The 15,448-nt window shown below is 36.0% G+C and overlaps 1 protein-coding gene across 5 annotated transcripts in view; it reads right to left on the minus strand.

Annotated features, from left to right (window-relative positions):
- PLEKHA1 (pleckstrin homology domain containing A1) overlaps positions 1-15,448 on the minus strand; it is a 64,231-nt gene continuing 48,783 nt past the window's right edge. For 2 of the 5 annotated variants that reach the window (XM_019556009.1, XM_019556008.1), the window contains 4 exons: positions 12,502-12,566; positions 10,271-10,334; positions 5,848-5,937; positions 1-2,514 (listed from right to left, as the gene is read on the minus strand). In XM_019556009.1, coding sequence (XP_019411554.1) covers positions 2,185-2,514; positions 5,848-5,937; positions 10,271-10,334; positions 12,502-12,566 — 549 coding nt within the window. In that variant the 3' untranslated portion in view covers positions 1-2,184. Of the gene's footprint in view, positions 2,515-2,534; positions 2,578-4,622; positions 4,694-5,847; positions 5,938-10,270; positions 10,335-12,501; positions 12,567-15,448 lie in introns of those variants that run through there. The other 3 variants (XM_019556011.1, XM_019556010.1, XM_019556012.1) reach the window with 3 other exon arrangements.

The raw sequence follows: 15,448 nt of genomic DNA on the forward strand, positions 1-15,448 counted from the left end.
GATATCCAATTTATTGACAATTAAAACTGATTTATTGACCATTTAAATGTGACATATTTACAGGAAACAGCACTGGTTCTAAAATAATTTAACAATTCCATAGATTTATAAAAGTACTGATAAATAGGAGACCCTGACAATTACCAACAACAAATATTTTCCTATGCTACTGAACTACAAAGGTAGCTCTATGTTTTCTATAGTTCCATCATGGAGCTGTTTTACCTCCACCCCATACGTAAGATTTCCAATACTAAAATATAGTAAAATGAACATGCAGTGTAAAAGCTGTACCAGAGCAAATGATTTTAGATGTTAGAATTACAGTAAAAATATTTCAATGCAAAGTGTCTCCCACACAGAGCAACTTGTCAAAAATAAGCTTTTAAAGAGCCATTGTCTTATTTTGATACAAGATAAAATCTATAATACGAGTTGAAACTTGTACAATAAATTTCAATTCTGTGCTAGTTTTCACATATCCTTGGAGAGACAAATGAAAAGTGTAATTTACAAATACCATTGTTTCAAAACAGCATTTAGCTTATGGATAAAAAAACTGAAGGTGCATATTTAATTAATGGTTTTCAAACTCACTCATAGCTGATTCTTGCATTAAATCAACTTCTCTACTCTCAAAAATCAGTAGGTTCATATAATAAAGCCATCTGAGTCTTTCAGTTAACAAGTCAGTTTGGAAGCTGGAGAGATGGATATGACTTTGTGATATGTAACCTAAGTTCTAGAAGACAAACAGTATGGAAAAACTAGAAAATCTGAATCACAATAAGCAGCATCATGAGAAATATGTAGGGTTTTTGGTCGAAGCAAACATTTTCAGAACTTAACTATGGAATAATACATGTTTGATCTACTCAAATATTTGAAATGTAAAGCTTCTGAGATTTTTCACTTGTATCACTGAAGCCCCATAACACAGTCATGTATAACAAATATTCAGTTTAAAAAAAACACATATTGCACAGCTAGTAGATGCAACACCAATATGCTGGTATACCTAGCATGAGAATTTCTATTTTAAATAGTTGTTTTGAACTATGCTACTCAAAAGAATTTCAACCCAAGGTTCAAAATCATTAGAGTAAGGTCTGTGTATACACCTATCCTCAAACATTTAACGATGAAGAGAAAACAAACAAACAAAAACCACAGGCACTTTAGATTATTAGTGCACCAAAAGTTACAGGCCACAATTGCATGACTATGAACAGTTCAGTACCAATTATGACAAACTAAATAAGAAGGTCTTCCACCAATTGAAATACAGAAACAAGAACTGTTCACAGATCACTGATAAGAAAACCAAATCTCAAATAAGTAAATCTTAAACAATAACTTTCGACATTTAATAAAATAGCTGCTGCAGTCTAATGTAATACCATATAAAACCTGTTTAATTCAAAGGTCTAAGATGCAAGAGTCTGATTTCCCTTCTCCCCCTCCAAAATACCATTTCAGGTGGTCCATTAAAATCCAAATGTGCAAAAAACAGCAACCCACCTTTAGGAGTGCATCAAAAATAGGCTTACTATTCAAAATAGTATTCTAATGCAAATTTTACAGCACCATATATTTGGAATTCTAAGGGAGTTCAGAATTCTTAGTTTGATAATATTTCTATAGATACTGCTGATCTTGTAAGAACAGAAACTTTTTTGAACTTACCCCAAAATCTGAAAAAGTCAGACCAACCTTTTCAAAACAGCAGAGCAACAAGTCTCACATATGTCTAAAATCTTAACCTAGTTTATAACAAAGTTAAATAATCATATTTGTTGGCAATACATTTTCCACAGCATAGCATTAAAATATTTAATGCAGTTTTGGGTTTGCCAATTTGAGGATGAAGAGTGCTGGTACCTGGTTTACTGGCAGCAGTACATTTTTGAATCACGCATTTTTGGCCCCTCCCTAGTAAGTGACAAACCATCAGGCTTTGAGAAGACGCATAAAGGTCCATTTCTAACCCTCATTTAAAAGGCAGTATATAATCATTTAAACATATATATAATTATAAGTGTGTGAGTGCACACACACCCATATGCAAAACAATCAGTGTTCCATTTTCTTTGTTCTTTCTTCTTATAATCTTCTTTGGCTAAAAGTCTGAGCAAGGGAATTATAAGGACCAAGCAACGGATCATTCTCCAAACACTTCCATTATTACACATCACTGACTGGAAGGCTTGCATCATCCAGATCCACTGGGCCAGGATCCTGTTCCTGAGTGCCATTTTTACTTTGAGGTTCCAATAGGCCCTGCACAGTCACTTTGGAAGCTGGTTCTCTTGTAGGGACAGTCTGGACCTTGTAGTTCCCTGGCTTGGTCTTGGTAAAAGATTCGTGAAATCCTCGCTTCTCCAAGACAGAGTGTTTGGAGTTAAGGTTGGAGACCAGACTGTTGTTGCGAGAGGCTGTGGAATGTGAGGCGGCTGCTGTGGTGTTGGCAGAACAGACAGCGCAGCCGTATTCTGAAGAAGAGTCGGGATGCTCCTGTAAAGGAGGAGTGTTTGTCAGAGTCATTAATGTGTTAGTAACAACTTCAGACTTTGCTCTCTGAAAACAAAGGGAAAAAAAAACCCCATGAAGCAAAGCATCAGCCATAGCAGCAGGAGGCAGGTGCTTTCCAAAGGCAATGCACTTTTAAATGTGAGCTTACAGCCGTATGTGATAGCAAATCTCCATTTTAAGTGAAGAAATCAAGTTAAATTTCTGAAGTCAAGTTTGGTACCTCTTTACATTTCGTAACAGGAATATAGAAAAGCAAATCAGCTTGGTTTTGCTAATATGTTTAAATGACAAACTGGCTGAAGATGTGAGCTTCAATATCTATTGGAAACGGTGTCTTAAGATGGAAAAACTAATTGCAAGTGGAAAATGTATTCAAACACGTTTTCATGAAAATATATGTTTCCATTCAAAATGCTAAAACAGAATGGAACACTCGCTTGCTGCTCGTAGTGAGAATACCCTGCTGAGTCAAGTTAAAGCAGGTTACAGTTCTGCTCACTAGCTACTGATCTCTTTCCTCCATTGTACGCTACTTAACCACAACGCAAAATATTTTGAATAACCCACTACTGTTAGAAGCTAATGAGGCCTCTTTTGGCAAATTACTTACTGAAATCTGGAAAAAATTCTTAAAAATAAATGTTTTACAATCTAGATTTTTGGCTTAAATTATTCTTTTTAGAAAAATGTAATAGCAATATTTAAAGAAATTAAGTATGCAATTACTTCTAAAAACTGACAGGCAAGGCATTTTCAAATAAAGGTTTATTATTTGTACTTCCATTCTGCTGACTCTTTCCAAAATTGTCGTTTGAGGTAATGAGATAATATATCATCTTTAATAACTTGCAGCCAAAAGGTAACCAAACTATGCTTGTAAACTTTGACTATGATACATCATGCCGTTTTAAGATATTTACTTCCAGACTTCACTATACGATGTCTGTCAAAGATGCAAATATCCTATATGAAGCATAAAAATATTTTCATATCATTTGTACAATTTAAACTGAGGTATTGACATTTTAAATTTCTAGGTACACATTTGCTAGTTCATGTTTCCAAATCATCAATATTGCCAATACATTGGAGCAGTAGTAAATATTTGTACTTTAAAAGCTATTGTGCTTTTGTGCATACAACAGTTATTACCATCTGTATTAATAATTTCATCTTGCTCAGCCTTCCATTTTGTTTTTGGTAGCAATTCAAGGAATAATTTTGTAGGCTTTTTATGATTAATAGTTGGCTTGCCACACCACTTTTCCTTCTTTAAATGAGAAAGTGGCTTTGCTGTGTGGCTCAGTGGCTTATTTTCATTAATAATTTCAGTGAAGGAAACTAAAAACCTGAATTTAAAATAAACCTCTGTGGTCAAAACAGTGAATAATTACATCAACTTTTTTAATAAGATATTTATTAAATCCCATCTAAAAATGATCAGATTCTGCTACCCGAAACTGGCTATAAGTTCATAGTTAACACATTATGCTCTTTTACTATTTATAGTGTATATAGCTTTGAATAGGATACCGATTGCAAGTTAACCCTTCTAAATTTTCACTAATATCATTTCATGCATTTGATCTTAAAAGACATGCAAATCAGGCTACAATATTATCCTTCCCAATATTATTGTAGTTATAATGTGCATGTGTGCACGCACGTATCTGAGCATTATTTCAGGGTAGCTGTTACTTTTAAATGTTGCTTTTGCAAGATTTGGAATGACGTACAGTAAAATGGAAATATGAACTCTCATGCAAATTCAAACAACATTTTAGTATTTTCCCTTTTACACAGTGTTGTATTTAAATTTCATATATGTAAAATTTATATTTTAAAAGTGAGGAAACAGTCTTGAGTGCAAGCACAAGTCTGACATTTCCAAGTCAATTTGATTTTTTAAGTAAAGAGGAAGTAAGTGCAAATCTAATAAGTGGCGTGAAGTAGTGAGTTAGTTTTTAATAATGGTAATGATGGAACTGCAAAAGGCAGCAAGATTAACTCTTAGTTTTACATAATGCAAATTACTGCTTTAAATTCTAGCCCTCTCTTAAGAAGGCAAGTTTACATGAGAGCCCACATACGTGCTGCATTCACCAGTTCTTGATGTATACCTCTGTATACAAGGATTTGACAGCCTTCTGGCCTGCCGCATCTGGAACACAGTGCAAAGCTAAGATTAGAGTAACCTACACTTGGGGAAAGAGGGGAAAAAAGAGAATGTGTTGCCGAAAGTCATTGCAAGATCGCTCAGTTAGCCCCACCACAAAGCATACACGAACAAGATGACTCTTTTCTATACATTCATCTCCCCCAGAAAACATTTTTATAACCGAGTATATTTTAAAAGGTGGCAGGGTTTTTTTATATATGTAAAAAGGAAAGAACTATTAAATTACTGCCAGGGAAAAATGTACAAGTCAATCAACAGCAAATTGTATTAGCACATCATCAATATAACAGCATTTTTAATAGCCAGATTTCAGTTCCTTGATTTCCAGTGTATTATGTATGGGAGCAATATATTAATCTTATTACAAAATTTTCCAGAGACAAAAGATGAAAGCCATATCTTACAGCATCTGAACTGTAAAGCATCCCATGATAAATCTGGACTTAAGTGACACTATTTAATTATCAGCATAATTTATAATAAATATGTGAAAACATTGAAGTATTTAATTTAGAATTAGATTTACGAACACTGTCAAGCATAGGCTCCACAAACACCAAGATTTACATCGGTTGCAGAGACTCAGTTCAGTAATGCTAGATGGTGTTCACATTAGGCCTCCCACAGCCAAACTTCTCATTCGCATGAGTTCGCAATTTCAGAATCATCTACATTAAAACTGAGATGCCTACCTACTAACATGACAAATGGCCATGGCTGATCCTGAAGATGTGGAAGCTTAGGTCAAAATATTTGAAAATCAATATATTGGCATCTGATTGCAAAATTTAATAATCAAAAGTATCACATGAATTAGATTCTACTTAAGTCCTAAAACTAGTAAGTTTAGTGAAAAGAGCTCATACTGAATTGACAGAAGAGTCTTCATATATGGCACTTGTACTATCTACCTATTTAAGACAATACAGTGCACACAAAGCTACATACAAACTGCACTAAGGTAAGCAGTCAATTAGAAATGAAAATGTTTTATGCAAATCCAATTTCTAGGAAAGTTCATGCAGATATGTTACAATAAAACTGGGGGAGGTAGATGAAAAGAAAACAAAAGAACTTCAGGTACAAGACTGACCACCACCTAAAAGGAGCATTATCTAAGGCTCATAAAAACATACAGAAGCTGCTGATCTTCCAGGTCCCCGCTGTGCTACTATGGCACCAGATATTGCTTTTATCCAGCTGTGCATATCCTCTGGACTGTCTGCCTAAATTCAAAGACAAATCAAAAGTGTTAGCCCTTCATATCATAGAGCTGTTTAAACTTGGTGAAAATGCTTGCAATTGAGAATAAAATCAATTAGCTAAAGATGAAGCACTTCAAACGCCTTGCAAGATAGACGTATACATTCTTTGAAGTCCTCCAAAAACGGCTGGCATACTCTAAAAATAACCCCAAATGAAGCACAAACTTTGTAAGTGCTTCAACAATGAAGTGCTTCCTGTATATGCACAAGATTTACAAAGTACAACTGGGGACCCCAGGGTCCTCCAGTATCCCACGGTGCTTTGGTCCCTTCCCCATCTCTCTTCAGCTTCTACTTTGTCAGAGAACTGGATTCCCATGGAAAGGGTATTGGGATTTGACACTTCCCACCTATTACCCTGATACAAATCACCCCTCCTCAGCCAAACTAGCAGCAAGAGAAAAATTCCTCTGCAGGCCCAAAAGACAACTAGCCCAATCCCAAAAGGGACAGAGGGAGTTGCTACTACAAATGAGAGGATTCAGACTAGAGGGAGGGAGCTTCTGAACCCTCTCCTGGGGCTACCTGAACTGCACTGGCCAGACCACCAGGTCAATTCAGATGATGCTCCTTTCCAAGTATCCTCCCCTAAAAATGCTGAGAAGGAAGGATATTGTTAAAGACAACACTATCCTTTTTTCCTCGCTAATGCAAATTATACCTCCTCCCAATGCTTCTGGGGTTGCAAAGTGGTCAGTGAAACAGATATCAACAAAGGTCAGGGAAACACTCAAGCATTTTTCCCTTCTCTTTCAGTAAGCAACCTCTTCTAAACTCATGCTGATTATCAGACTAATTTCACAACCATCAGAGATGATCAGACAAATGGTACTCCATTCCTCCATAAGACAATGTTGATTATGATGGAAGTACCCACAAACATCACTTATAAGACTTCCCTGCCCCAGTGAGTTTTAAATAAGCTCAGACTTTCAGCCCAAGGGAAGTAGGAATGAATAGAAGGGTATGCAGGAATCTTACACTAACCAGTTACTATTGGTAACAATAGTGCATATACAGATTGTTTCAGAGAGGACCAGTGGAAGAATCCTGGTCATAATCTATTGCATATTAATCAAAAATAGTATTTTCCACCTAATAATTTTCAAGTCGACTCGAACTGGTATACAAAACATAAGAGGAAATATATTCTTCATCATCATAAAATAACTGAGCCACTTTTTCTGTTGTGAAACTGCAAAGAAAATGTAGACATTTGATATTTTTGGTAGTTTATCTAAAATACATTTTTAACACCAAACCCCAACGGCAGTAAAGTCACATTAGTTCAACATCAGATAGTTCAAAGTATCAGATTCTTCTAAGCTATTGTCACTCCCCAGCTGAAAAGACAGATTTTTGGAAGGTTTACAATTTGGATAATTCAAAATACATCTACTTTGAAATCTGAAACTGTTTTCTGATCCCTTGGACCAGGAAAATATGTTATCTGTCATTAAACTGCTGCAGCATGTGCTCAGTCACAGAAAACAGCTATGAAGTTGACTGAACGCAGGCTGCACTGAGGATGCCCACAAAACACTTGGCACAAGGCAAACACCCACATGGGGCAAAGATGCTGGTGGAACCTACCACAAGTCTGGGTTAGTACAGCACACCTGAATCAGAGAGAGTAGCCATTGCACTCAGTCCTCCTCAGCACTGATTTTTTATTCAAGTCATTGTGAACCACTATGTCAAATACATTTAATCTTCCTCTTCATTCCCACAGCTGAGCAGTGCCTCTCTTTCCCATTTCCAATGTTCCTTCTCCAGCCTTAAATGTCTGGCAAACATTTCCAAATGTCTATGCAAATGAGAAGCTCTGTCACATCTGTACTTGGCCCATCACATGCGACCCATGTAGCCCTGCCCTCCATGGGGTAGAGATGGACCAGGCAGCCCCATGACTCATCTGCATATACATTTTTGGAGGGTCCCATGACTCGTGACAAGAACACCTCATTCCAGTCATCAGTGGAGAGCTAATTAGCATGTGAATCTTTTGGCAGAGGGAGAGGGGATATTTGAAGTACACACATAGTGAGTAGTGTGGGGCTGAGGGATCATCATGGATAGAAATGTTGTTGACCCTGATGTATAATAATAATAATAATTAACAATGTACATGTGCTGAAACTGCCAACATTTTGCAAAAAAATAAAAAGCATCGATTGTGGGTGAACTAAGTTTGTGGACACCAATGTGCAAATCAGCACACATACATTTATTTCAAACCTGTTTATTTTAAAGTCAATGGCGTTTTGGTCTCCTGCATTCTGAATTAATGAGGCTGAACTGTACTGTTTTCTTTCCTTGAGAATTAATTATGCAAATTTTTCTGCATGCATATTACACTGATTGCTGCCTGAATCTAATTCAACAACCATGAATTAAAAGATGGGACACAAGAGGAATTGTTTATAATAAGAACTATATCGTTAACCAGTTGTTCACAATAGGACAAATCATTGTTTTTCAAACTCCACTGCTTCATGTTATTGGGGTAACACAAATACAATACTTTTCCTTGTTTCTGTGCTTCTGTTTTCTATCACTTGCTTTTAGGCACAGAAATTAGTCGGTGTTTCTGAGAGAACAGAAATGAACACTTTTATCAATCTGTACCAACAGGTTCTCAAAGCAGTTATCATCCGCTGCTGGCAGCAGTTTATATAGGAGAAACCATTCCTTTCAGCAGGTTCTCCGGTAGACTCCTGTCTCCATCCCACATCCCAACTAATTGACACCAATTAGGAGGGTTTGGAGGGTTGGGGTGGAGAGGGAGAGTTTAATAAAAACTGTACGGACATTTCCACTCTTAAATGCTTTGAGTATGATCTTTGTATTTGATTTTTTATGCATTAATGGCTGAAAGTTTTTGTTTACTTGTTTTTGGAGGGCTTTTTCCAAATCTTACACTCCTACTCCCCAACTGACCTTCATCAAATGGCATATATCTGGGATGCATCACAATACCACCATTTATCAAAACTTCCTTCCAAATGAGTATTTTCTATATTAGGATGATAATTTGCTATACCTTCTTTATAAAAGTATGCTAATGAACTCATGATGTGCTTTAAAAAGCTCCAGTATGTTATCATCCCATGGAATGATTATTTAAACCTACTACCTAAAAAAACAAAAAATCAGGTGTACAAGGTGCAAAACCCCTGGTTTTCAGTAATAACTAATATTAATATAACATTAATTAGATACAATACCAAAGTAAGTGTGCAGGCAACCCAGAATGACTCTCAACGGGGTGACTTTAGATAAGGCAATCATATTTGTCAGAGAATCACAGCCGCCACCAAAATGCTTTATTTGGGCATTTTTTTTACACTAAGAAATTGCCAGGGATCATCCCAATAGTGTAAACTCTCAATCATTTTGACATATAATGAGTCTGGGGGAAAAGTTTATAACTCTAATTTTACCTCCCCCTCCCACCACATTCCACACCCCCTTCTACCTCAAATGTAAATTCCTCATCTGGATAGATCCATAGACCAGAATATTCTAGCTAATATTTTTTCATTCAAGCTACCTTGCAAATTTTAACTCTCACACTTACACAGAATAAGAATTTTGGTACATTTTGTCAGGTTAAAAAATAAGTAAAATATCCATAATTTTCAAAACCATCATGGTAAGAAGGTGAGAGTAGATTTTCAGCATGTACTTTTATATGTATATACTATTAATTTTCAAAGAGATGGAAAGAATCACTAACACATTTGTTATGAAAGCATCAAGTAACCTAACAGAGTACACAAAGACATTTTCAAAAAAGAAATAGGTCCTAAGCCTAATAATTACTATAGCTAGACTGTAATAGATGGTGTGAATGAATGAAGGCTATCAATTTAAATGGTTGACCACTGACCTCAAAGTCCTCATACTTTAAATTCACAAGTGACTAAATAGAAATATAATTTACGAAAAGTCAAATATATTGAACTAATAAGGAATTCAGATAATTTATGTCAACTGATAATTCACAATTTTATAAACATCAAGGTTATTCAATTCTTGCGATCATTCTGAAATTTCTTACATGTATTTTAGAAGAAAACTGAAAAGAACGGCTAAATTAAAACATGACAAAAACAACTATTGTAGGTTTTGATATACTATCATATTTCACAAGGAATGTATGTTAAAAAGGGAAGACTGGAGTTTTTTCAAGAAAACTGTGGGGCATTTAAACAAGTTTTTAATCAGCAAAAATGTTCCTACTTAAATTTTCTTGCAGAAAGATCTGGTTTTATCCAGAGAAAAAGATTACCTGCACATAAAACGTTCGAGAAGCTGTTACAATTTCAAAGAGATTGTCTCTCATCATTATATCACTGTAAAAGAAAACAAAACAATACAACGCATCTAAAGATAGTTAAAGCAAGTTATTTTTCCCTCTGCTATATAAAAATAGAACAAAAAGTATGCGAGGGAAAATATTTAAGATTTCTATATAAAAGATGATCATCTGAAAATGCTTAAAAGAGGTTTCAATGAACATGGTATTATGAACCCAAACTGCACAAGCAGATACTTTTTCTCACTTAGATGGTAATGCACTACTTGAAAACTTCACATTTATATTTTCAAACTTTCAGCAAGTTGCAGTCTTTAGCAGCCAGCTGCACACCACCTGTCATAGCTTGTGCAATGCAAATGAAGTTACTTTTTTCTCAAAATCTTATTTGAATTCAACCTCAGGATGTATACAACTGTCAATTTCCCTGTAATAACCATAGTTCAAAATGTGGTCAGCATGGAATCCACTGTTTAGTGCACACGGACTACATGAAGACAAAAGTAGTCTTTTGAACAGCATAAATATCAGTAATCTACATGCAACCTGTCTTCCCCATGCTTTCATGCAAGAGATAAGGGACAGAGCAGTATTGACTTAATTTTATTGCTATTTAAAGCCCATCTTGATAATGATTTCAAGAGTAGGGAAAAGGAGTGTTGCCCAAATCCACAGTTAGACATCTATGGTCCCAAAGACACAGAGCACTGATCAAGTCTCACTGACTTCAGCAGAATCTACCTGTACCCAACTTTGTGTGTCCTGATGTTAAAAAAAATGCACTCTAAAACCTTGGCTCCAAATTATTAATACAGTACTTTCTCTCATCAGTTTGTACCACACAATTCTTCCAGTCTAGTGTACTAGAAATCTGAGAATTAACCCCACAAAATGAGCTTTTAGATAAAATTCAGCGCATCAGTTCATATGCTTGGTTTAGTGATGTTTAGAGAAAATGTCTTAAGGACCAAATATTTGTGATACTGTATTAAAAAAATAGCACAATATTATAAACCCACTTAACCAAACTATAATGTTTATACCAATAAAGAATTCACCGATTTACTACATCACAGGAAATTTCCTATCAGTACTTTTAAAGTCACCTCAGTTAGCAAGATTTCACATGATGGGAATGGGAAGGAACTTCTCTCTTATTAAACAGGACAGCATTAACCTACATTAAGGAACTGCAGCATAATCACACAGAAGAAGTGGGATTGTTGTAGATGTGATGATGCAAGAAATGTTCTGATAAATCTTTATCAGTTCTCTGATACATCTGCTGTTTGAATGCACATTAAAAGACAACATAAGCCACGTCTGCCTCTCCTCCACACCTAAAGGGCACCATGTGCTCCTATGCTTGTCAAAATTCTCTCCCAGCTATACAGCTGGCCCACTAAAAGGTATCACAAAAAAAAAAGTTGCCTATTCACAGGGAGCGCACTTAAATTCACTTTAAGTCATTTCACATCACTATTTTTTATTGTGCTCTGGGATGGGGAAGGGGAGTAATTAGAGCAGCTCTCAGGAGCCACTCCAATTAAAACACCTGTAGCATCTCGTATATTCCATGTCCTGCGTTTCGAAACGGCAGTGGGGCAAGCTTTAGTTCGACAAGCTTTAGTTCAAAAATGCCCCTGCCTGAAGCCATTTTCAAACATGGGGACGCTGAATACGCGAGGCACTGCAGCATGCTGGAGTGTTAAAATGCTAGAGAAGACTTGATTAATTGAGTCTGCTCTGGCACATTCCAATCAGAATGCATTGAAGCACATGTAAAAGTGCCTTTAATTTTACTTTGAAAACTCCTAGTAAGCTTATTTCTAAGTAGACATCCAAAAAAGGTCATCAATACTTAACATAAATATGAGTAAAAAATAAATGACCAAGAAAGCATTTCTGCTTAAGCAGATCATTCTTCTAAAGTACCAAGTCGCATACTACTTAACACCTTTTCCCTAATAGACTCAGCATGCTTTACAAAAAAGGTGTTACTCTCATTTTTGCATTTAGGAACTATTAAGAATCCAGACCTCCTGACTGGTTCTAATCATCACAAAAATACTGTTTATCCCTAGACAGACTAATAATCACATATATATCAAACCTGACTATTGGTTTTTCCTACACTGTAGCCATAATAAGGCACCATGAATTACACTTTAAAATGTTTTGCACAAAGGTTTACTTTTCCTGACCTTTGTTTACATTCCTGGACTTTATGGACCTCTTTAAGTGGTATAAGCCGGAGAGGTTCTTTTTCCTGCAAAAAAGGAAAAGGGCTTGAGTAAATCATTATTTTAATGACTAGAAAAAATAATATTCTGCAGCACTGCTCTTATATATCAATTCTGACATCAAAATCCTATTATGTACGTAACAGGATTTTGATGTCAAGACTGAAATGCAATAGGTAGGCTGCAAAAGTGATACTTTCAAGGCAGCCAGTTATGTTACAGCTGACACAGTCAAGAGCACTGAGTTCACCACAAACTTGTAAGGACATGAACTTGTTTTGTTAATGAAGCGGATGACCTGAAACTTCTTATGTACCTAGGCATGACACTGTGAACAGGATAAGGCACAGAGGAACCCAATGCTTCAAATCTTTCATCGATACACTCTTCAAAATGAGACAAAATTACTACAAACAAATTAGAATGCTCCGAATTAGGTTCTGCTGTGAAACATTAACCCAAGGTTAGGAAGAGTTTCTCTCTTAAACAACAAAACAAAACAAAAACACAAATACACGCACTGAACTCATCAAAAGACCAAAAGGTAGTGAGTGTCTAACGGTCCAAAAGACCAAAAGGTAGTGTCCAATGGTAAAAAATTATTGCTGGCATAAATGGGAACAAAAACAAAGCTATATACATAAACCATGAATAAATCTGACCCTCCAAATACTATTTATCCAGAGATAAGTTGTAACCAAAATTGTCACTAGACAAACATTTAAAATGCAATGCCATAACAGAAACATACCCTTGTTAATTGCATGGCAAGACACTAATATAATTAAGAATACATTCATGTTAACTGCATGCTTCATTCTGTAACAAGGAGATACTTTAAAGATATTGGTGGAACTCTAGACTTTGACAAAGCATAGAAGTATTCTTTAGTATCTAAGAAAAGTTGATCGCTACATCCTTTCACAATGGCAAAACCAAGACAAAAATGCTGAAGTTTTAAATCATGTATAAACGTGAAAATATTAAAATAAAAGAATGAACTGAAGAATTAAGTAACGTAAATTCAGCTCAGTTTGTTACACTTTTGGCAAAGAAGGAGAAGTAATGTCATATATCTCCCTATTTTCTGAACAATATGAAAACAGAACACTGGTCTTTCAAATACCAGTTTGATGTGCCACCCTGTGGCTGCTATAGGGAATAGTAATAATGTATCCATGTTTACCCCCAAATTTCTCTTTTCCCTACCAGAAAATAGAGTATTTTAATCTGCTTGCAACCTGGGGGTAGAAACACATTCATTATTTACTGGGATCTGGAAAATGCCCTGGTCTTGAGATCCTTCCAGCTGAGGTAACTTCCACAACCAGAATTATCCAAATCTACTTTCTACAAAATATAGGTAATACAATGTATAATGCAAGAGAATGGTTTCCTCCTCCGACATAATACAGTTAAATCTACTTAACTACAATGAACTCAATTCCATGAATGTCAATTGCTATCCCTATTCTATATGACCCATTTGTTTCCATGAAGGGTCAAAGCTGCCTAACAATTTGAAGTAAGAAAATTTTAAGGTAGCATGGATAAATTTCCTATTCTTCTTTGTGCTAATTTCAACAGACACTTCACGTTGGAATTTTCATAACAGTGAGAAGTACAATCATTCTCCAACTGGAGGGTACTGTATATTTTCTGAATGCCAGTCAGAGGATACAACTGAAGCTTGATGTTTCCCAACACAAGAGAAGATGAGAGGAAGAAAAGATATATGAAATACTGGATGCAACGGTTATGAATTCTAGATCGTGAAAGTATGCCTGTGTATTAAATCAGAATTCTCTGTTTGGCTTCAATTTGGGAAAAAACAAAACCAATGGAGCAGTACCATCAACTGTGAGCCTTTTTGAAATGAGGCCTTGTAGTGTTTGGTCTTAGCTAAGCAACTCCCCACCACAAATGTCTATTTATTCTGAATTCAATATACTCTAGCAATCATGTCACTGTTTGCTTTAGCTTTCCCCTCATGCTTAAACCGATCAGAAAAAAGTGGCTCAAGAAGAAGCAAATTTTCTTCTCTTAAAGTCAATACTGTTGCTATCACAAGACTGCAAGACCCTGTAACAAGACGCAGAAATACATGCAGTATCAAATGGTAATAATTTGGGAGTTGTGAAAAAGGCTGCAAGATATCTGCAAAACATAGGATTTTTCTGAGAATGGTAAGGACATGCTTTCAAAACATCCCTCTTTTGAAAACTCAGATGTTTTAAGAGAGGGCCCTGCTGTTTATACCCGATTCTGCAGCTACCAATAGGATGAGGAATGAGCAAGCCATAAATACTCTTATCTGAAGTGGATGATGATTTAATTCATGCCACAGCCTTTCCATGAGCTGCTGTAACTGAAAATAGGACAGAAGTGTCATAATTCTTGCAGAACTCCACATGGCACCTCCTCTGGAAAGTGTCCAGTGACCCCACTAACCAAAGCTATATTCCCATTTATTCTAAAATTGAAATAGCTTGGTGCCAATCTGAATCCAGCTTTAGACAGGACTGGCCAATGGTCTGACAGAACTGATGTAACAAGCAAGGGTAGCTACTGAACCTGCACTTGTTCCAGTTACTATTTGAAAAGCATTTTCTCCTGCTGTATTTCACAGATTGCTTCAACTTGCCATACGACCTATATTGCTTTTATTAGTGTCTGGCAGGGGTTGAGATTTTAATTTCAACTTGCCTTGCTCTGAATACCCTCACCATTTCCATAGAGCTTTCCAGTGTATCAAACAGCTAGAAACTGATCTGAGTGTCTGATCCAAAGAACCAGATCCTCATACTCCTGCATGAAAGAGTTGAATTTCATTTGCCCCTCTTCTTCTTCCCTAAAGAAGAAGATTCAGTTCTTTTCCAGGGAGAAGCAAGGAAAGAAGAATGTCAGA

Source organism: Crocodylus porosus, unplaced genomic scaffold (assembly GCF_001723895.1).
Source record: "Crocodylus porosus isolate Cpor-Errol unplaced genomic scaffold, CroPor_comp1, whole genome shotgun sequence".
NCBI lineage: Eukaryota > Metazoa > Chordata > Crocodylia > Crocodylidae > Crocodylus > Crocodylus porosus.